The sequence below is a fragment of the Aquila chrysaetos genome, chromosome 12 (assembly GCF_900496995.4).
Source record: "Aquila chrysaetos chrysaetos chromosome 12, bAquChr1.4, whole genome shotgun sequence".
Classification (NCBI taxonomy): domain Eukaryota; kingdom Metazoa; phylum Chordata; class Aves; order Accipitriformes; family Accipitridae; genus Aquila; species Aquila chrysaetos.
In genome coordinates, this window is record NC_044015.1 from 26,170,583 (window position 1) to 26,192,982 (window position 22,400).

Sequence of the window (22,400 nt, forward strand, 5' to 3'; positions counted from 1 at the left end):
CCTCTTCAGGTGATCTATGCTTTGTTATTCATTTTAGAAGAGAGAAATAATTGCAAAAGCACAATTGGAATTTCCTGGAAAAAAATTCTGAACAATGCAATAATTATGTAATATGAACTTGAAACAATAGAAAAAGCAAGATTAGATCAGTGAGATAGTAAAATGCTGATAAATTCTGTATACAATATTTGGTATGTAAAATCTCCGCTTTTAAATGGCATTGTTTGCCTTTAGATGAATAACCATCCCATTTGGAATAAAATGTGTTTTTCTTCAGTGGGAACAGTTTGTCAAGCAAGCCAGATTACTCTGTGAGGCTGTCCTATCCCTCCTCATCATTTCTCACTTCATACTCAAAGAAACTTGTCCAGAAGTTACTTTATATTTTATTCCAATTCCTTGATAAAGTATTTAACAGCATCACGCCTATCACGACTTGCAATCCTTTGAGAAATGTCTATTAGATGATGATTCCCTACCAGCTACTTTTTGAGATCTCCCAGCTAGGTAGCTCCTAATTTGTTAACGAGGTGCTTGGTTAATCCAACATAGTACTATATTTTGAACTGAGCTATCACACAGTAATCAGTTCACAAATATCTCCTGATACAGCTACATTGTTAAATTCATAATTGCATTAAAAATAATAACAATAGAATAAATGTGGTAGTGATTGACCCTGATTATATTTTCATCCTTTGATCCATTGTTGATTAAATTCTGTATCAGCTTTCCTATTGTTTTTGTGGGACAGATGTTAAGGAGATTTTCCAATAATTTTGCAGGTCATCCCCTCTGCCTTTTTTAAAAATACTGTGTCTTCTTGGTGATGATGTAAGAGTCATTAATAATCAAGTGAGTAAACTGCTGCTGAAGGTCTTATGCAAATCTTGTAAAATCACTGTGGGAAATTTATCCAGGCACATGCATTTAAAAGTACTTCAGGCTGAAGATTTATCCCCATCTGTTTTCCTAGTGTATCAAAAAATAACTCCTGATAGTCATGGTATGAAATTCCATCATCCCACTTTTTCTGAGATACTGGACACAAAAATTAGCCAAATTCTTCGGGGGGGTGGGTTCATATAAATATGAAATAATTATTGTTTTCAGTTTGTCTTTAGCAGTCACTGAAGCCTTGGAAATAGTAATGACTAATTCCTTTTTAAACACCTCCACACTACTGGTTAGTGAAACTATTTAACTTACCTTTGCAGCCAGCATGCTCAGGTGATAGAGGGCAAGTGTTCACAAAAGCAGTGTTATAAAAGTTGCCTCTTAGTTCCAGAGGAGTCTCACCTGTTCTGATTTCATAACTTGCAGCTGAAAATACAAATATTAGAAGATAGTCATGTGTGTTAGCTATCATTCAAACTTTTGATCCCTTTCAAAATAATTTCTTTTCAAAATACTTTCAAAATATTACTTTCTTAGTTTCAGTTTCATTAATTAGTTCAGCTACTGGGAAAAATAAATGCAGCATGGCAGATAGATCTGCAAAAAACTTATTTTATTACCAAAACTGAGTGCTTGAATGATTAAATTTCTCACAGCACAGCACTGAAATGAATAGATGATGGCAGCCATCATGAAGCCACACTGAAGCCTCCCAGTATTTCTGACTTCACTGAATTTGACCTTGTACTAAATGAAGTAAAATTCCTATTTCTTGTTCAAATTTGATGTTTCTTTCCACTCTTTCCTTATATTCACAGAGTATATGTCTGTCTTCCATGAGTAGCAAAATACTACAACATAGTGAAAGAGAGCCTTCCATTAAAATTCCAAGAAGCTCTTTCTAAAAACATATTGGTTAATTCCATTTAAAATCTTTGCAAGAGCAGAGCAAGAATAAAGCCCTGGAACCACTGCACAAAATTCCCACTGGTGTCATTGAGACTAAACTCCATTACAGAACTTGTGTTGTGTGATGTATATCACACAGGATTACTAGGACAGCATATTTAAGCCATTTATAGTTAACAAAACTTTGATTCATGATGAAGAATGAGAAATGTTGAGTCTTCAGTTTCTGCTACAAAGTACAGACAAAAATTGAGTTGGCTCTTATACAGGTGCTTCCAGATGCAACAAAATACTGTTGATAAAGGTTGAGAGCTCAATTAAAATGCCCACAGAAAATGTATTCATTTTGCAATTTCACCTTGGGCAGGAGGCAGGATAGCAAGGCAAAAACGTACCTTGGACTTCATCAAAATAATTTCCTGGGGCAGTCCACGATAAAATGACCTTATCATCTTCTATGCTGGCATCAAGATGAATAATTTTGCATGGTGGAAACACATCAGCATAAGGTCCCATTGAAACTGCAGACACTACGAAGGATCCTTCTGCAGCTGTTCTATGGAAACTTCCTCTTCTGATCTGAATATCATTTTTAATAGCTGAGGGTCTTGATATGTTCATCTTGATTTTACCGCAAGCTTTAAAAAATGCTGATTAATCTTAACTATATGCATATTCTTGTAGTATGCAGGTGACCTGAATTTCACCTCATTTATATGGTTTTAAATCTGAAAAATTCGTTAACCTCAATTAAGTACAATAATTTCTAGTGCAATAGCTATTTCTTTACAGTTTCAAGAGTGCTAATTACTAAGAAAGCTACTATGAAGTTGAAGTAACTGTTATAATTACAGGACAGTTTAATTTACTGAAACTTCAACAGTTCTTAATTTAAGATGACTGATTATAGTACTCTAGTTAATAAACCTGCAGTTATTCTTTTCACAGGCAAACACAAATCCTGTCTATCTGTAGTATACAGACACTGCTCTATTATAGCTGTTTACAGTCTACTTTAAATATTCTTCTGGGGAATACAGACTTTTCTTGTGTTAAAGGGAAACAGCCACACACAGTGTTTGAAAAGTGTTCAACACTAAATGCCTCTTAGCTGGGCTGTCATTGCTCTAGTGCCTACCCTTAGTATTTGTGAAGGGACTTGACATATACAAATGCTGGAATAAATAGCTGTATAATTTTCTCTGCCTTACTTCACTGTACCATTTTCTACATGACTTGGTATAGACATGGTATGACTCCACGGCATTGCAGTTTGTGGCACCATAGTTCTGTTAGCTTGGATGTAAAATTTCAGGCTGTATCTGCCATTCTCAGGGAAAGTAAACAAGTACTTGGAATAGATCCCATCATTCTTAACAATATCAGAACCTAGCTATAAAAATGACATAAATTAACATCAAACAAAAATGGTTGTATTTATTCATGCTGTCTAGATTCATTTATCCAGAATATAAGAATAACAGGAAAATTCTTCTCTGATAGCAATCTGTGCAGGTCCTCTGGTTTTGATGGTATGTTAAAACTGTTCGAGAAGACTGCAGTCTTAAGTTAAGATGCCTTTTTTTACTGTGTTTCAATGACAAGAAATGCTAATTTCTTAACAAAATCATCTGTTATTTCATTATAAAGCTAAAGAACAGATTCTTTTCAAAATCTGTACAGTTTTTAATTACTTCCCATGTGCTTCTGTAGTCACACATTTGATTCTGCAGATTGGGTGCTTCTCTGTTCTGGTTATGCTCATTACACAATTCAGCCACCTACAATGATAAACAAATAGACAAAAATCAGAATTAAGCAACAAAAGAGTAACAAATAAAAATAGGGATGGAAATAAATCTTAACTGCTGATTTATACAGTTGAGACCTCAGCTGATGGTAAACTTCATTTTACAGTTATAACAGTATGCATTACAGTTTATTTACTTACATAAAAGTTGAAATAAATATTACATTTCAAAAAGGAGGATATAGCAAATTTTATAACAGTATGTTTCATTGAAAGAAATCTGTTCTTATGTGTTTGTACTTACAGATGATGAACTTCTTATATATATTATTGACAATTCTGCAGTTTGATTTCTTTCAGGAATAAATGCATATCCTTCCTTAAAAAGCCATGTTAGCTTATTAATGACACAATTACCTTCAGTGCAGGCATTTTTTTTCACAGATATAGATGCTGGTAAGATCAGAGGAACACCTAAGGATAAAACAGAATACATTTCCACTTAAAAACCCTATCTGAATATAGTGCTGACATTAATGGTGCTTGGAGTGTAGTCTGCACTCTGTCCATGTAAAAAAGTTATCCTTATAAAAAGATATGAATATACCTTCCAAAATGACACCAAGAATAATTATTGATTTGTTTGCTTCTCCATCATTTCAGTCTATTGTCTGAGTAAAAATATTACAGTTACAGATTTAAAGTTTATAACTGCAGAAGTAGTCTTATTAATTCAGTAGTTACCACTTCGAAATATTGCTGTACCCTGGAAAATGCCTGTGAAATTGCTTCCTGATTGTGTACAGGCACTTGATCAGTGAGTTGCAGGTCAAATATGCTGTAATAAAACTTTGTTTCTCGAGGTCCATTGGCCATATGGACAGAGAGGAAAAACAGATAGTGAGCCAGGCACTCGTGCAGTGGTAAGAGCATGGGGTGAAGTTTTGCAGAGGTAGCAAAGCTATAAAAAATGAGTTTGAAGCAAGGGAGACCCAGAAGCTTAATAGGAAAGCCCCAAAGTCGCAGTGTACTCTGAGAAGGGAGAGGTGAGATGAGAAGGAAAAGCTTAGACAAACACTGTGAGCAGAGACGAAGGAGGATTTCTGTACAAGCACCATTTCATCTCCAGTGGTGATGAAAGCACAGAAGTGATAAAGTGTCTGGTGTCAGTTCAGAAAAAAGTAATGCCCAACATCATTGCCAATCCATCAACCACAGAAATGTGTAAAGATGAATGCAGAGAAAATCACATGATCTATTCATAAAGTAGGAAAGATATTTAATGAGGGATAAGATAAGGACTAAAAGAAAAAGGTTTATAGAAAAAGTTTCTAGAAAAAGACCTGTCAGGTTTCTAAAGCCCAACACAAAGTGCTTGTAGATGGAGGAAAACGCTGAGCTACCTTGTAACTTTAACGTGATTCTGCCCAGTTGCATAGAAATGCCTGTCACTGTCATACTCAGCAAACACCCCCATCAAAGGTGGACCCACTCATGAACAAAAATTCTGCCTGCAGGAAGAACAGAAGGGCAAATGCATGATAACTGTAGTCAGCCATTATATCACTGTATGCAAAATTAGTCAGCAAAATTATATGGTGGACTTTCTGAACAGCAACTTTCCAGCAACACTCGACCTTAGGCAGTTTTTAATATCAAGTAATTCACTTTTGTGGCTACGTGTGGCTAACTTTAAATAACACCATTTGAAGGTCTTAGCTTTTATGTCTTTTAAAATTGGCTTTTACCATTATGTGTTTGAACTTGAATTCTGTCTCTGCAAATGTATGATAAACCAGCGATGCTTTTTAATATACACTTACATGAGAGTAAACCACGCATCAAATTGTAATTTAATATTTGACATTGTAAGTGGAACTAACATCAACAAACCAGTGCTTCATTTTCCAGTTAGACACACTACTAAGGGGTTAGGAAAAAAAGGCTACCTTTATACATTTAACGCAGGTTTTGCACAGCAGTACATGCTACTGAGACATGTAGGAAACCTACAGGAAAGGGTTAAACAACATATGCTCTGTATTCTTCAGTCTTTTCTTCTCAACAACTGAGGGCAAACCAGAAAAGTAAAATAGTTTAGGGAAGTTACCCTGTGACCCTTAGATGTCTATCAAATAGTGGTTTACTAGGAAGTTAGGTGTGAAACTGATACATTTCCCATTTTTCCACCTGCTTTCATGTTGTAGGGCATACAGGTCATTGCCATGTTTCCCAGAAGGAGCTGCCACTATGTATGTAGAGAACAGCAGGCATCTGAAGGAGGGAGGAGGAGGAGAGAATAAGTTGGCATTTGCAAATCAGAGGGTTTTGTAGTGAGCATCTACCTCTGCTTCAGATAGACTAGAAGGCAAACCTTGGACATGTCTCTCTTATCCTTCGCTCAGCCTCTGATAGCTACAAGTGAAAAGTGGCATGTACAGAAGCAAGGCTAACTAACCAACTGTTATGAACTACTCCCTACTTCTTTTTCTGCCTCTATACTTCTTGTTCTGCCTCTACACTTCCTTTTCTGCCTCTGTAGCAACAACCTGCCTTTGTTCTCCTTGGATTTCTTGGCAGGCCTTCCCTCATGACTCTGAAACTCCACCTAGACAAGTATTACTGCTGTCTTCAGCACAATTGCCAGCCAGGAGTTATTAGAGGTGTGATGGGTTAAGAGAGCAAGGCAGGAGGGCAGAAAAACACTGGAACTCATAGCAAAGGTTTCCGACTTGTAATAAATGTAAAACCACATGGAGAAATGAAACTGAGTATGAAGAATACACAGACCAGACAGGCTATTCAGACCAAAGCTATTCAGACCAGTCACAGACCAGGTTTCTAAAATGATTTCTCTAGAGAAAAGGGCGGGCAACTTGGGAGGAGTACAGGGATCTTGTTAGATCATACAGAGAGAAAATTAGAAAGGCAAAAGCTCAGCTAGAACTAAATCTGGCCACTATTGTAAGGGACAACAAAAAATGTTTTTACAAATATGTTAACAGTAAAAAGAATCCCAAGGAGAATATCTATCCTTTAATGGATACAGAAGGGAACATAGCAACCAGAGATGAGGAAAAGGCCGAGGTACTTAATGCCTTCTTTGCCTCAGTCTTTAATAGGGAGACCAGTTATCCTCAGGGTACTCCACCCCTTGAGCTGGAAGGTAAGGATGAAGAGCAGAACATACCCCCCTTAATCCAGGAGGAAATAGTTAGTGACCTACTACGCCATCTGGACACTCAAAAATCTATGGGACCTGATGGGATCCATCCAAGAGTACTGAGGGAACTGGCAGAGGTCCTTGCCAAGCCACTCTCCATCATCTATCAGCGATCCTGGTCAACGGGGGAGGTCCCAGGCAACTGGAGGCTTGCCAATGTGATGCCCATTTACAAGAAGAGTCGGAGGGAGTATCCAGGGAACTACAGGCCTGTCAGCTTGACCTTGGTACCGGGGAAAATTATGGAACGATTCATCTTGAGTGCGCTCACATGGCACATGCAGGACAACAAGGGGATCAGGCCCAGCCAGCATGGGTTCATGAAAGGCAGGTCCTGCTTGACCAACCTGATCTCCTATGACCAGGTGACCCGCCTAGTGGGTGAGGGAAAGTCTGTGGATGTTGTCTACCTGGACTTCAGCAAGGCCTTTGACACTGTCTCTCATGGCATACTCCTTGAGAAGCTGGCGGCTCATGGCTTAGACAAGTGTACTCTTCGCTGGGTGAAAAACTGGCTGGCTGGACGAGCCCAGAGGGTTGTGGTGAATGGAGTTAAATCCAGTTGGTGGCGGGTCACAAGTGGTGTTCCTCAGGGCTCGGCGTTGGGCCCCGTTCTGTGCAATATCTTTATCAATGATTTGGATGAGGGGATTGAGTGCACCCTCAGTGAGTTTGCAGACAACACCAAACTGGGAGGCAGGGTTGATCTGCTCAAGGGTAGGGAGGCTCTACAGAGGGATCTGGACAGGCTGGATCGATGGGCCGAGGCCAATTGTATGAGGTTCAACAAGGCCAAGTGCCGGGTCCTACACTTCAGTCACAGCAACCCCATGCAGCGCTACAGGCTTGGGGAAGAGCGGCTGGAAAGCTGCCCGGCAGAAAAAGACCTGGGGGTGCTGGTTGACAGCTGGCTGAATATGAGCCGGCAGTGTGCCCAGGTGGCCAAGGCGGCCAACGGCATCCTGGCCTGTATCAGAAATAGCATGGCCAGCAGGAGCAGGGAGGTGATTGTCCCCCTGTACTCGGCACTGGTGAGGCCGCACCTCGAGTACGGCGTTCAGTTTTGGGCCCCTCACTACAGGAAAGACATTGAGGTGCTGGAGCGTGTCCAAAGAAGGGCAACGGAGCTGGTGAGGGGCCTGGAGCACAAGTCCTGTGAGGAGCAGCTGAGGGAGCTGGGGTTGTTTAGTCTGGAGAAAAGGAGGCTGAGGGGAGACCTTATCGCTCTCTACAACTACCTAAAGGGGGGTGGTAGTGAGGTGGGTGCTGGCCTCTTTTGTCAGGTGGCTGGAGATAGGACAAGAGGAAATGGCCTCAAGTTGAGGCAAGGGAGGTTTAGGTTGGATATTAGGAAAAATTTTTTTACTGAGAGGATTGTCAGACATTGGAATAGGCTGCCCAGGGAAGTGGTTGAGTCACCATCCCTGGAGGTATTAAAAAAGTGCATAGACAAGGCACTTCACGACATGGTTTAGTGGGCATGGTTGATGGTTGGACTCGAGGATCCTGAAGGTCTTTTCCAACCTAAATGATTCTATGATTCTATGATTAAACAGCTTGCAAGGACTCCACTTATGGACTACGATAGATTTAGCCTGGAGCTTCTTACAGTCCAGCACTGTCATTGTTCATTTATAACCAACAGGATGGCACAGCTGTTATTACTGATGTTGTTACTGATGATCGTTACTTATATATTTACTAATGGTGGTTCATAGATCATGATTTTGCCAGTTCTTAAGGGCACTCCCATGCAAATACTTTTTCACATCGCTTTTTAAAATTTAAGGTACATTGGGTGCAATACTAAATGTGTGTAAAAAAATGTATTGCACTCTATTCCCTGCAACAGGCTTTGAGTTGTAACTTTTCACAGGACTCATGTTTTAATTTCTCATCAGTGATAACCAGAAGTGCCAAAACCAAATCCTGCCCATGAGCATGAAGGATGCCCGAGCGGAGCTGGCGCAGGGCGTAGAGGGCTGGAGCCCCGCATGGGAGGGCAAGGCGGGTGCCTGCTGGGCTCCCTCCTCCCTGGCCGGCTCTGCCCCAGCAGGAACCCCAGGCTAGGCAGTGATCCCCAGCTCCCTCCCAGCTTCCCAGCACGGGGTGAGTCGGGGCCTTTCCAGCCCATCTCTCTCCTGAGTAGTCATCCTTGGCCAAGTGCTGCCAAAATCCCAAGACCTGGAGCCCGCCAGTGCCCCATGTGGGGCTGGCCTCTGCAAAGGCATGGCCAGGCTGTGCTAACTGTGGGCAAGTGAGGTCAGCCCTCCCACCATGGAAAAGCTGGAGTTTTTAGCCATAGGGACTGCTGCGACCACAGAGAATGCCCAGGACTGGGGAACCCACAGGCTACTGGGGCTTAAGCAGAGGTTTGGCAAATCTAAGAGCATCTTCCCTGAGCAGCACCATGAATGACCAGCTGGGGATGGGTTCCCTGCTGTTACGCGGGGAGAATGGCTTGACATTCGTTATGGTGTGTTACATCCACCCAGGTTTCTGCTCACAGTTCCAGCTGACCACATTAAGAACTTCTAAGGAACTCCCCATTTTCCTGTAGGTATTGTTTGTGTCCCGCTAACCACATCCCGGCTGTCCGCTCCACCCATGCACAGAAGAGTGTCTGCCTCCACTCACTGAAAGGCAGAATTTGCAGGGCTACTTGTTAATGGGCTGTCACTGATAAGAGAGAATTTGGCCAGATAAAGAATAAGGCCTTCCAAAAGTCTGCCTAAAATTGAAGTTATATATTTGAGTGTGCCCCTTTCTCTTGGACAGGAATTTCTGTAACTAAATTATTTACAAATTAAACTATCTTAATCTTGCAAATACAATGCGCTCTCAGTTGTTTCTACCCTTTTGCTTGGAACTCCACTCTGTAATGGGTCCTTTTGCTCTTTCTTCCACCCTTAAAGTCTCTATCCCATTTCCCAAGTCTTGTACAGACTCCTGTGGTACCCACACTAGTTCGGGACCTCACACTGCTCTCTGACCATTTTGCAGTGTAAGGAAGGGTCTGTAGCAATTTAGGAACTGGAGCAAGCAGTTTCCCAGGAGATGCACGTGCTAAGGAAGGGGAACAAACAGGTCCCATACTCACCCTCTGGGCTGCACTGCACAGGGAAGAAGTCTAAGTTGAGGAATGAATGCAAGTGGATTTAAGGACTGCTTAATAAAAGAGAAATAAATTAAAGATATTTTTGCCTCCTTTGAAAATGTAAAAAGTCTCCTGCAAACAGCTGAGATGTCTGACTGAGCTGGAAGTGATTCACATGGTGAGTAAATGAGTGAGACTCATTTATGGTGAACACTGGGAACTCTGACCCAGGCAGGTCAATACACATAATAAGGAAAGTTCTGCATCACTGTAGCTGCTATAACCTGCATCTGGGGTAAGGTGTTCGCAAACGTCCTTGGCCAAAACCTAAGAAGACCACCATTGAATCCGCAATCTGCAAATGAAGGACATGCAGACCTGCTGCCATATAACATGCTGTTCCGAAGAAAGCCCTCCCTGCTACTTCCCTGTATCTTGGAATTGCCTTATATTTCTTCCATCACTTAAGTGGGTGCAGAAACACCCACTGCTGCTCTTTGAGCAGTGAAGATGATCTAGTGCTCCTGCTAAGTCTTCTGTGCAAAGAGATGAGGCTCCTTGAGTGGGTGACTGGCTGTGGGGAACTCAATAGCACTACAGCATCGTAACCCCACCGGGCAGCTCACCCCAGTGCCCGCTGCCCCCAGGCACTGTGGAGTCAAGGATTTTCCTGTCTCCCTGCTTGAGAAGCTGTCACGCCGTGACACGGAGTGGGAGATGCTGAGAAACAGCCAGGGAAGTAGCAAACCCCACCATAACTATTTTACAAGATTGTGTGGGAAGAACTGTTGTCATCTCTCCATCTCTGCTGGATATGTATTTCTGTGTAAGGCAGTGAGTGTCTAAGGATTGCTGGGAGAGAGACATTCTGGTCAGTATTACACCACACAGTGCATAAAAGGATGGGGAAGGAACAGTGTATAAACAGGGTCACGGCAAATCTGCTGCTTTTGTGAGACTGTGATAGCAGGCTATTGCCAAAATTAAACAATGAACAAAAGCAGGCATTGGAGTTTTGAATTTCTGACACAGAAATTAAATGTTCAGTTATACCTCTAGAGCAGATAAAGTCATGAGCTGTGACAAACACTCAGCAGAGTTCCTGTGGTATCTAAAGAAGCCTCTCTCCAGCACATCTCTTTTATTAAGGCTTGCAATTATGTCATCGTAGAACTGTGTGTCATATTTCTAATTATTTTCCAATCTGTGGATTGTGCCACAGTCATTAGAATGCGGTTTTGAGGACTGAAACTTGTAATTCATTCTTTGTTTATGAGGTACAGAGTGCAGTGCTAATTATCATCCTAATTAGCCCTCACTGATGGATAGTGGTTGCTTATTATATAAGCGATCACCACATTTTTAGGTAACTGCAACAATTTATTGCTTTCTTTTAAAAATAAGTCAATCATATAGCAAGTTCTGGGAAGCTAAAATTATGAGTTCTGTCTAAGGTGACTATGAGACACCAAAGCCACAGCTCATAAACTGCAGTGCCGAAGCAAAGGACTGAGGGGGATGGTCCATTCACAATTCAAGGCTACGGGTCCTATAGAGAACAAATCATTAGGCCTTTTGCACATGCAAAGACAAAATCTCCCTTGTAATTCAGGTACAAACAGGCACTCAGTCCAGAATGGATTTGGAGTGATTTAATCTCCACTAGTATTAAAAAGATTGAAATTTAACCTTCAATCTGTTTTCATTATGGTGCACACATGGCTAGATAATATTCTCCGAAGAGTGTATAAAGGGAATAACTGCTCTGTTTTCTGAAATTCCACTGCCAGCGAGAGAAGAAAATACACACACATTGGCATGTTTACAAGTGATGCCGAAGGATATGTTTTATATTTTGATTATTTCCCCCAATGCCAAGATTTTTTAAAAAATACAAGTTGCTGACACTGGTATTTACTGAGCATACTAAAAAGTAACATTTCTATCAGTATGCATCTTTCTAAACAAAATGTGCAGATTATCACTATGTATGATCATATGTATCTACACATATGTTTCTATATGTTTCTATACATATGATCGTATTCATACCACATGATCATTCTGGTTTGCACACTTCATTATCTGAAAGTGATCTTTCCATACGTCTGTTGCGATGCCTTGGATATTCTATAAAGTGCTGCCTTAAGTGTCATTAGTGCTTTCTCATGTGATGCAAGAGTAATTGGTTTATTTTTCATCAGAACGTGTTTATTTAAAAATATGTGGCTTTTCTACAATGTTTGAGAACGCGCAGCCAAAAAGCTTCACATACAGTCAGGTGACATGAGTTCTTATTGTTTAACGTCAGAAAAAAATATATTAATGGAAACGCCCAGAAAGAAAACAGAGGATCCAAAGCTCGCCAGAGCTCTCCAACTGTCTTGTCCATCTCGCTCCGACAGTAACCTCCTGGGTGCGCACGACCCCCACCCCGCCCGCACAAGTTACGCGGTGGTAATGGATACAGCCACTTCTTGGCGCGCCTGGGAATCCTGACGGCATGAGACTCTTTCTTTCGGGGAAGGGGGCGATGCTGCTTCTCCAGGCCCGCGGAGGTCGCAGGCCCACGCTGCTCCGCAGAGCTGGGAGCGGCCCGCACAGCTGCCTCCTATACCCCCGTCTCCCCGGGCCTCCGCGGGCCGCACCGGCCCCCACCGCGGGGGGGGGCGGCGGGGTCCTCCCGGGGCGCGTCCGCAGCCGCTGCGCCGCGGGCCAGGACGGGTCCCGGCCCCTGGGAGAAGGCTGGCTGCGGGGAGGGCGCCGCCGCCTCCCTCCCGCCCGCCCGCCCGCCACCAGAGGAGCAGCCCGCGGCAACGGCTGGTTGCTGCGGCAACGGCTCCCGGCGGGCAGCGGCGGCGGCGGTGAGGGGCGGCGGGCGCAGGCGGGGACGCCGGGGAGGGGGGCCGCTGCCCCGCGGGACACCTCGGGGGCAGGAGCGTTTGGCCAGGGGAGAGGGGACGGGGCCCGGGGTGAGGGCCGCTGTTGGGTGGCCCGCGCCCCCGCTCCTCACCCTCTGCGCCGGGGAGCGCGGGAGTGGGAAATGGCAGCTGCCAGCTTTACGTCGTCCTCGCGTGCATTCAGTTTTCTGCTGTTGAGGGGTTTGCTTTCTGTGCACCAAACGTGTGAATTCAGTGGTACTTAAGAGATTACAAGTTATGAATATGTGTGCAAGATTTCAGTTGCATTAACTGTGTTAAATCTCTGATGAGACTGGGGTTTACGTGGTCTGGTACACTGTGTTTTCTAGTGGGAACGACCAGGGACGCCGGTAACGTTTCAGTTACTGATTCACAGAACGCCAATAGATGTTAACATATACTGTCTTGTTACACAGCATTAAAACAAAATGTTGTCATCATCGCAGTCATCCTCGTCTTTACCTGTATGTAGCGGTACTGCTCCTTTACTGGACTTGGATCTTCAAGAAAAGTTTCTTCTTCCTCATGCTACTGAGGCAAGTTCATTCTGTTCCTGTTAAGCTTGATTTTTTTCATTCTATTTACTCGGTTAACAAGATTCAAACCAGATATTTCAAAACATACTTCCTAGCTACAGATGGGAAGTAGGCGATATTTAAAATATGGGTAAGTGAGAGTGCTGGACATAAAAATGATATATTGAAACTATGGAAAAATTCTTATTTGTTCTTTTCTGCTTACATCGATGGGCTAGGATAAATGAAACACAATGTTTAGTCTTCCAAGATGCTGTTTTCACTGGAAGTAATTAAATTCAAGAACTTAGTTTTGGTTATATAACGAAGAAAAAGCTGTAGAGACCCGCACTGTGTTACACAAGTTGAGGTCTGCCAGGAAATGTAAGCCTGTAATAAAAAGACACATAAATATATATATATAAAAAAAATTAGATGTTTGGAGTGTAGTTATTTGTGTTATGGCAACATCTGGAAGCAGAGCAGTCTACATTCTGATTGTGTGAGGAAGTGATTTATTTCGTTGGGGACTTCTGAAATTCTGTTACTCATTTTCTCAATTATGCTAAGGAGATATGGATATAGGAATATAAACTTTTAGTCTGACAAATCCTTTTGATGGCGATGCACCTGGCACAGGCTGAAAGCAGGAGAAATGCATCCTGGTGGGTGGAGAAGGCAAGACAATGAGCTTCTGAAAAATAATGAGTAGTCAGTGGAGCACTGAATGTAGTAAACAGATAATTTTGTTCTTGGCGAAGACATCAATCATGCTGGAGTGCAAGGGCAGAGGCAGAAGGGAGGTGTTTGGAGAAGGGGTGAGGGTGACGGCAGGTTCCTGGTGCTTGACAAGGAAGCGGGGAAAATGGGATGCATTAAGGTAGTAGGCACTGATACTTGGCTCTGGACTTGCCATGACATGGGCAGCATCATGTTCCTGTGCAGCCCTGCTTGGTGAGGAGTTTTTCCAAACTGGGAGAAGAGAAAAGCATTGCTGCCTCCAAATTGGAAGAACTCTGCTGTGAAACATAATGGTGTCTGAGCAGGACTTGGCTTCCACCTTCACTGGAGGTAAACTGTTTACCTTTGCCTTATAGATTAGGTGTGTTCTTTGAGTTTGAGGGTACATCTTGTGATAGCCCAGGCTTTTACCCTTGTTGGAAGTCATAAATGAGAGATCTCTTTGATCTTTAAAATTTTTCCTTAATGATTGTCCTGAAAAGCTGACTTGTTTCATGTTGAATTAGCAAGATCAGTGTCCTAACCATGAGTGATACTAAATTGTTACACAATTATGAATGCTATTTCAGGGAAGGACGCACGTGCCACCTGGAGAAGCAGAAAAACTCTGTTCACCAGTTCAGCTGTATGAAAAGGATTATCACAGAACTACAAAAGCCATCCAAGATGGAAAATATTTTACTGATCTAAGCAAAGAATCTGACAGTCTAGAACACCAAGTAAGAAAATATGTAAGGCATAAACATAGAACCGATGCAAATACACATTTTTTACGCAGGTCTTAAACTAACATTTAGTCTTATTATCTTTAATAGACTTACTGGGAAGATTTTTTTGTTATGTCCTGGGTACTAAGAAAGTTCCTGCAAAATTGGAAGGAATTTGGTGGGCTATGTATTTTAAAACAGGAGGTGGATCACAGTGAATTCCTGTTTAACAGTAGTGTCGTATGGAACTCACACAGAAACCTGATGGACTGAAGAATGTAGATTTCTTTTAAAATTAAATGTGATTTGTCATTGCTGACTTTCTCAGCTTTCTTTCGGAAGTCATAAAGCTAACCTTTTGCAAGCTAACAGAGATGGGTGTTTATTCTGAACTGTTTAATTTTAAGGGTAACCTTCCTGATTTTCAGGTTGTCATAGACAATGCTAGCTGTCTTACAGCATGAGGCCTTTTGTTGTTCATAAGAGAGGAAGTTTATAGAGAATTAACTGTGGGGACGACAATTTCCTGAGGATGGAATGATGGTATGAGTAATTTAGGTTTCCGGTCACTTCTCAGTTCTGGGAAGTCTTCTAAGCACTTCTGGTTTTGCTGATGAATTACTGTGGAGTCACAAAACACCATTCCTGTTTATATATTAGTTTTTTGCTGATAGCAAATCTGACTCAGTGTAGTCAGGAAAGGATAGGACTACTACTGAATACAATGTTTGTAAGTTTGCAGTGCATGCGGAGGTGGAAACCTGGGTGCAGAATTGGGGTCCATGTACTGACTTTACAGATAAACATGGGATCAAGGTTACAGAACATTCTGAGGAATTACATGCAGGCCAGGATAAGATATGCTTTGCAAGGAGTTGCAGTAGAACTTTTGATGCCAAAGTTTCCGCCCTGAGGCAGTGGGTTTATGCTTTCACTAGTGAAATTAAAATGTTTAGGATTTACAACCTGAAAGTCCCACAAGTCTATTTTTTTTAAATGGAAAGTTACCCAACTCCCAGAATCAGACGTTTTAAGATGAGAAGTTTAGCTGACAATATTATAGGCACATAAATTCTTTTGGATTTGTAGTAACAGTTAATGTAGGTTTATTTTTGTGATCTTCTAGCCTATGCTTTTTGGTTCAATCTTCACATTCTCCTATCTAACTTAAGTTCTTGAAAGGCTTTAATACTTAATCTTTAAAATATTACAAGTTGTACAAATGCTATTACTATTTCACTGAATGTTTAAATAACACTTAAGTATTTATGGTATTTAGAGTCCTTTTAGCTAAAATAAATAAATTGGTGTGTGGAATGAGCCTAGTTTGTTTTCTTCAGCTCTGAAGTTCTATGCGCAAAATAAATTGAATCTTTAGGGTTTAAACCACCAACTCTAAGTAGCTCATAAGTATGCGAGCTTTTACATTCATATGTACCAAATTAGAAAATGTAGCAAATGATATGTGCCAAATTCAAAACTGTTGAAAAATGCTACATCAATTATAATTGCAAGTAATTTTTTAATGTTTCCTGCTTCTCTCTTGCAGTTAAACAGTAAAAACATTGACACTTTGATGCAGAAGTTAAGTGAAAATGAAACCCAAAATACTGTAAGTAAATTAAAATTTTTGTCACTTTTTGTTCTATGCTGTACATCTGAAAATGGGTATGTCTTGGGATCATACAATCTCAAGTGACAGTGGCAAAGTGGGAGCATTTGTGGTTTATCATCACAAAATAGAATCTTAGTTTTACAGCTGAAATGTTCATCAGTATACATTACTGTTGCATTGTTGTGTACAAACATTAAAATAATTTCTTTGTTATTTTTTTTTCTATGAAGAATCTCAGGAGAAAAATACTTGAAAGGGAGAAACATGTTAAAGAACTTTTATCCAGGCTTCAGCTTGAAAAAGTGAGTGACCAATTCTGTTGGAATGAATGTTTTCTCCCAATGTACTAGATTCTTATTTATAAATTTTAAATTTTGAGAAGAGCAATTATGTCAAAGATCTGTGGAAAAAAAGGAAAATCCTGAAAGATGTTTCCTACAGAAACATCTTAAAACCATCAAGACTGTATCCAAACCTATTGAGGATATAGGTTATCCTTAACACTGATGTCCCATGGTTCAGGGAGGGGCATACATCTAGACTAATGGCTTTTGGCTTCTCATTTACAGATTTGCAATAGTTCTGGAAAAAATACTTATATTGAAGTAATACAGAGTGAACTAAACAGATTACTGTTCACAGTTAGTTTCCATGGCTCTTTGAGCTCAATCAATAGGGAGAGGTAGTACTGACAGCAGAGCTAGTATCATCAAAGGCTGACAAGACCTCATGCATTCTTGGAGCCAAAAGAAGGGGCTCAGTGCAGAAACCAACATAGGAAGAGAAGAATTATCTGTCCTGCATAAGAAGGTACTATGAAAGTTTCAAAATTATTTTACTGGTAGTTTAGCAATCTGTGTTACAGTACTCGTATACCTAAAGTGCACTTTATGTATGTACAATGCAGTGTGGTTCAGTGTTAGTGACGGACAGAGTAGGCTCAGTTAAACCTTCGAGGGGACAATGGTGTACTTTGATTTTTATAACTCCTTGGGGTTTGTTGAGAGCCATGGTTCTTCTTTAAGAATTTTTCTTTGCTTAACCAAGAGAATATAATGCTTGGCTGCAGGATAAACTTAGCCAGCTAATTGTAATAGAGGAGCATGTGTGGGTGCCCCCTTTCACACCTGGCAATTGGCACATCCTTGTCTTTATCTTGAAGGGAAGCAGCACTTTTTCATAGAAACATCCTTTTTCTTGAGAGTAGAAATGCTGAACAGAAAAGCCTATAAAGATTCTGAAGACCACAATGCCATCAAACCTCAGCATTGATGGCATCTGCGCAGCACGCTGTGCCCTGACTAGAGATCTATCTAACATTGAACAATTTGGGGTGCTCAGGATCTGAAGGGAGAAATAATTATCTATGCTATCCTTTTGTTCCTTCTTATGTTATCTCCAATAAATGGCATTTTCATCAATACCTAACTGAGTCTGAGTCTGCCTATCTTACTGGTATCTGTAATGAACACTTGCACTGGTGCATTACAATGCTTTTCTAATCTATACTGATAATATGACTTCTTTCTACCTGTTTTCATTATTTCTTATGTAGAACAAGCCAAGGGAATCAAGTTGCCATAAATTTCATAGAATCATCTGACCTCGGTTCTGGTGACATAAGCTGCCTCTTCCCTTATGCTTTATGTACTCCACCCCCGAATTAGAGTTTGAATTAAATGTATCAATACTTGTAATAGCAGGTGGTGCTCTTTGGTATTTAATGAAGATCAGTTCAGGCCTAATTAGTTAGGGCAGAGCTGATCCGTGTGGCTTAATTTTGGTCAACCTGCTAGCTAGATGCCTTTGCGAAGCCTGGATTTCTGAGTTTGTGCTTCCAGGCCTTGTTCATACTACTTCAAGAGTCAGATTAAATACGAGGCATCAATTATACATACACTCTTTCAAGTTTGTGGTTTCTGTTTAATGTTAATACCGTTAGTAACAAGTTACTGCTTACGAATATAATTGTAGAGCATGTTTTATCTTTTCCAGCTTTTGAGGACATTCAAATGTCAGTTAGAAACCATGGCAAAGTAGAAAGAACATAGATAGCATCATACAGCATATCCCTATAGACCAATAGATTTGTGTTTGTTTTTCTTTTTTAGATCAATGTACAGAAAGAAGACCACCTGTCAAGATCAGTAAAGGCAGTACAAGCTCACCTGCAATGTCAGATTCAAAGAAAAGAAGTGGAAAATGATGAGTTAAAAGTGAAAATACAGGTCAGCGTATTTTTACTTGTGTTTCAGTTTACTGAAAAAAATAGCAAATCCTTATTGTGGTCAGAGTTTAACTCAGGTGTGAGAGTTAAAGTACCACTTGAAATCAAACCCTTGGTAAAAGAAAAATCCCAAACAGTAAAAATCATTAGCATTTAATATTTTGCACAGTCTGCCTGACCACACTATCTTAATTGCAAGTATGTTCTTTTTAATTCTTTTCTTAGCTTGTGCATAGTAGTAGTTCTGCTGAAGAGAAGCTAAACACACAGAAGTATTTGCACTCACCTAACTGTGCTATCTAGGTGATAGATATCGATTCTGAGGCCGTCTCCATATAGTCAATAGAAAGAGATAGGCAAGTCCCCAAGATGAGTTTCTGTTGTAAGATAAGGGTGATGAATCACCACCTGTTTCTTTTTATTGACTGTGAAGGAATCAAGAAAACTCTTAATACTGACTAAAAGAGGAACACTTAAGACTAGTATCTAACCTTACTTTGTTTAAGGTAGGTGAAGTTATTTTCATTTCCTGTTCTAAAAAGCAAGAGGCAAATTTGGGCATTTGCATCAGTTACTGGCTTTAGAACAAGGCAAGGAAGAGGTCATGTGTCAGAGGCTGGTGCTGGCCTCAGATTTCAGTATTTGAAACTTGTCAAGAACTTAGGCATGAATGAGAAAACATTGGCTAAAAATAATGTATTTCTAATTTCCAAACTTTTTTTAGTAGCATCCCCTATTAATTGTGTAATTTGAAGTTGTCAAGTAACCTATAGCAACTAAATTTCAAAAAAAGTCATGTATGTCTATGTCTGTATAAATACCTCATGTTTTCTTCTGAATAAAAATTACTTTCTTGTTCTACCTAGTACCATTATAGAATTTCTGTTCTACCTAGTGCCATTATAGAATTCCAATACATAAAGTAACTTGATATACAGCTATATTTTCATTCAGTCTTTATTTAGAAGTTTTGTTTGCTCTGCACAAAGTGCTGAAGTCAGTTGCTAGCTTAAATCCTGATGATGATTTTGGTGGTATCTGGACAAAAGCTTGCGAAAGCTCCGCATTACCTTTATGAAATTAATTCTCAATTTAAATTTACCTCAGCCACTGAATAATGCCCAAAGCACTTACTCTTAGTGTAATTGTGACCTCCTGTGGTTGTAACAGGGGATAACAGCTGTTTACTTATATCAACAGTTGAAGTCCGTACATAGACCCAGATTTTCTATTTGCCCTGTTGATTGAAGGTGTTCTGCTGCTGCCCCCGCCAAGTCACATCTTTGTTTATTAAATGCCCTATAAGCATCTATATATGAAAACTGCTTCCTGCATATTTGGGGGGTTTTGTCATTTCTTTTTTTGAAGTAGTACTTTTCCTTTTTGGTGAGCCCCAGTACCTGAGACCATCTTTTACTTGGAAAACCACATACATTTTGCATTGATTGTGGAAAAGTTTGGGGGCCATTAGCAGGACCTGTACTGATAGTTATCCTCTCATATGCATAATATGCATATTTTATAGCAACTGGCAAATAGTATCTTGAATAAGGTTGGTACATTAATGTAGTCAGTAGGTAAATGGCATCTCATTCTGGTCTTTATTCATGTAGAACATAATTAAGTGTCAGACCTAGACACAAATGAAAAAAACAAATGCATTAATCATTCTTATGATTAGGATATTTATTAGTGACTTGAGCAATTTATTTACACTTCTAGCCTACTTACATTGCTGTAGTTTGGCAGAGAATAGTAAGCAATATCAATGGAACTTGCACTTGTCTTTATGAAAGCAGTTGTCTACTGGTAGCTTGCTCATGTTTTTGGTAAGCTGTAGCACCTTAAAAATAATTGCATGTGAGATTCTCTTTGAAGCAGAGTCTGATATTGTTTTTATTGTATGTCATCATGTATTGTTTTAATGTCTGGTCTTTTTTTCCATTCACATTTAAATAACAAGTGATATGTAGATGAAAAAATACAAAAGTCATGAAGTTAGAGGGGTCAGCTTCCTGGGTTGGATGGGATCAGTACACTGCCTTCATCTGAGTGATGTAAAAATCTAGTTAGTCAGAAATATTAACAGCAATAAAAAAGATAACACAATGACAGTTGTAGAACCCAGCTCTCATCTTGATTGCATTGTACACATCCGATAATATAATTAAATGCATTAAAAATACATTTAATGCAAATGTAGTTTTACATGTATTTAAATAAAAAATATATTTAATGCAAAGTTATTTTATTTCCTGAGTGCTGCAAAACCAAGCACTCAGGAAATTATAAGTTGTCCTTACAATGTGTGATTTACCACTGTAGTTTAAGCTTTTATCATAGCCTGTTTTAATTATCTTTAAACAATTGTCTGCTGTGGGCAAGGGAGTGCTTAATCTTTTCTTTTTGCGTTTTGTGCTTCACTATCCATTGAACACAAAATATAACTTGCCATAAAAAATAGTTTCTTCACTAAACAATTCTGTTTCATTAAAAGAGTGGGGCCATTATATGCATTGGAAAAAGTCAGAGATCTTCCAAGAAAATAGTATGTTGTCATCTAATCACAGACCATATCATAATACATATATTCAAGAAAAGACCCCGGCCTTTCCTAGCTTCTTGACTTAAACCCAAATCCAAGATCTTAACTTTCATATTCAAATTTTGTATGCAGTTATACTGATCTCCAGCCCTAGTTGTGTGTATGTTCACTATAGATTCAGAGCACAGACTGCTACTACATCAGTGAATATCACTAGTAGCGTTATTAAAGTGATACTCTTTACAGAAATCAGTTGCTAGGGATGATGAAACCACTTTTATTTTCCTCCTCATAAATGTGTTTAACATCCATGCCATGCCTTCTACAGTGAAATTCTGGATCCATTTCCACAAGCACACAGTGATGGTTAGACTGCTGTCTTTCCCCCTACTCCTGCCTGCTTCTGCACCTTCCTCAACCTCTTCTCTTGATCATCTTTATAATGAGTTTCCCAACATGTATTTTCTCTTGCCTACTGCTGTACGTATCTTGGCTAGCTCTTTGTATCAACCACAGGATTTGAGATACAAAGACATTTTGGAAACAGATTATAAATGTAATTGGTATTCTTGATTATGTTATGTCACAAAATGATCTGTAAGTTACAGAATTTGAAAAGAGTTGATGTTTAATTATGCTGCAGACTCTAGAAAAGAAAATAGCAGAGTGGAAACATCAAGTTGGTGAATACAAGCACCAGATGTTAGCCTTAAAGGAAACAAGTGAGCAAAAGAAGACTGCTCTGAAAAAAGTAATGAGGTCCCAGAAACAAAGAGCACAACACTTTGAAGCAGCAGTGGAAAATTTAACCTCCAGAATAAGAGAACGTGTGAGTGACTACACTGTGAGCGACTACACTGTGAGCAATGTCATCCTGTATTGTTTTAAATTGAACAATTGAGAGACTTTCACCTGTGGAAAATAGGAAAAGTTGGTTGGTCATGCTGTGTTTTTATCTCATTTATATTTTTGCTCCTTGGTTAAAGAAAAGGTTTCTGTAAGTGACATGCAAACTGTTACTACGTTCACTGCCTTAGTTTTGTTAAAATTTAGTGAATGTCTTAAGCCATGAGGTTGTACACTTCAAACTGTAGTAAGAGGGGTCTTACTAGCTTTCAGTTACACCTCTCCTATCTTCCTGTTAGACCTTTATGGATATACACTAACTCAGAAGTACAGTATACTAACTGAGAGTCCATGATTGGGGTTGGAACTCTTTGTTTTCTTTATTTATCGGTGTATGACATCTCATA

The 22,400-nt window shown here is 40.1% G+C and overlaps 1 protein-coding gene across 1 annotated transcript in view; it reads left to right on the top strand.

The window, feature by feature from the left end:
* The window catches only part of ODF2L (outer dense fiber of sperm tails 2 like), a 63,228-nt gene that overhangs the window by 28,036 nt on the left and 12,792 nt on the right, over positions 1 to 22,400 (top strand). Inside the window, exons 6-11 of the mRNA XM_041127702.1 lie at positions 13,214 to 13,333; positions 14,623 to 14,772; positions 16,310 to 16,372; positions 16,606 to 16,677; positions 18,487 to 18,603; positions 21,791 to 22,006. Coding sequence (XP_040983636.1) covers positions 13,226 to 13,333; positions 14,623 to 14,772; positions 16,310 to 16,372; positions 16,606 to 16,677; positions 18,487 to 18,603; positions 21,791 to 22,006 — 726 coding nt within the window. The 5' untranslated portion in view covers positions 13,214 to 13,225. The remainder of the gene's footprint in view (positions 1 to 13,213; positions 13,334 to 14,622; positions 14,773 to 16,309; positions 16,373 to 16,605; positions 16,678 to 18,486; positions 18,604 to 21,790; positions 22,007 to 22,400) is intronic.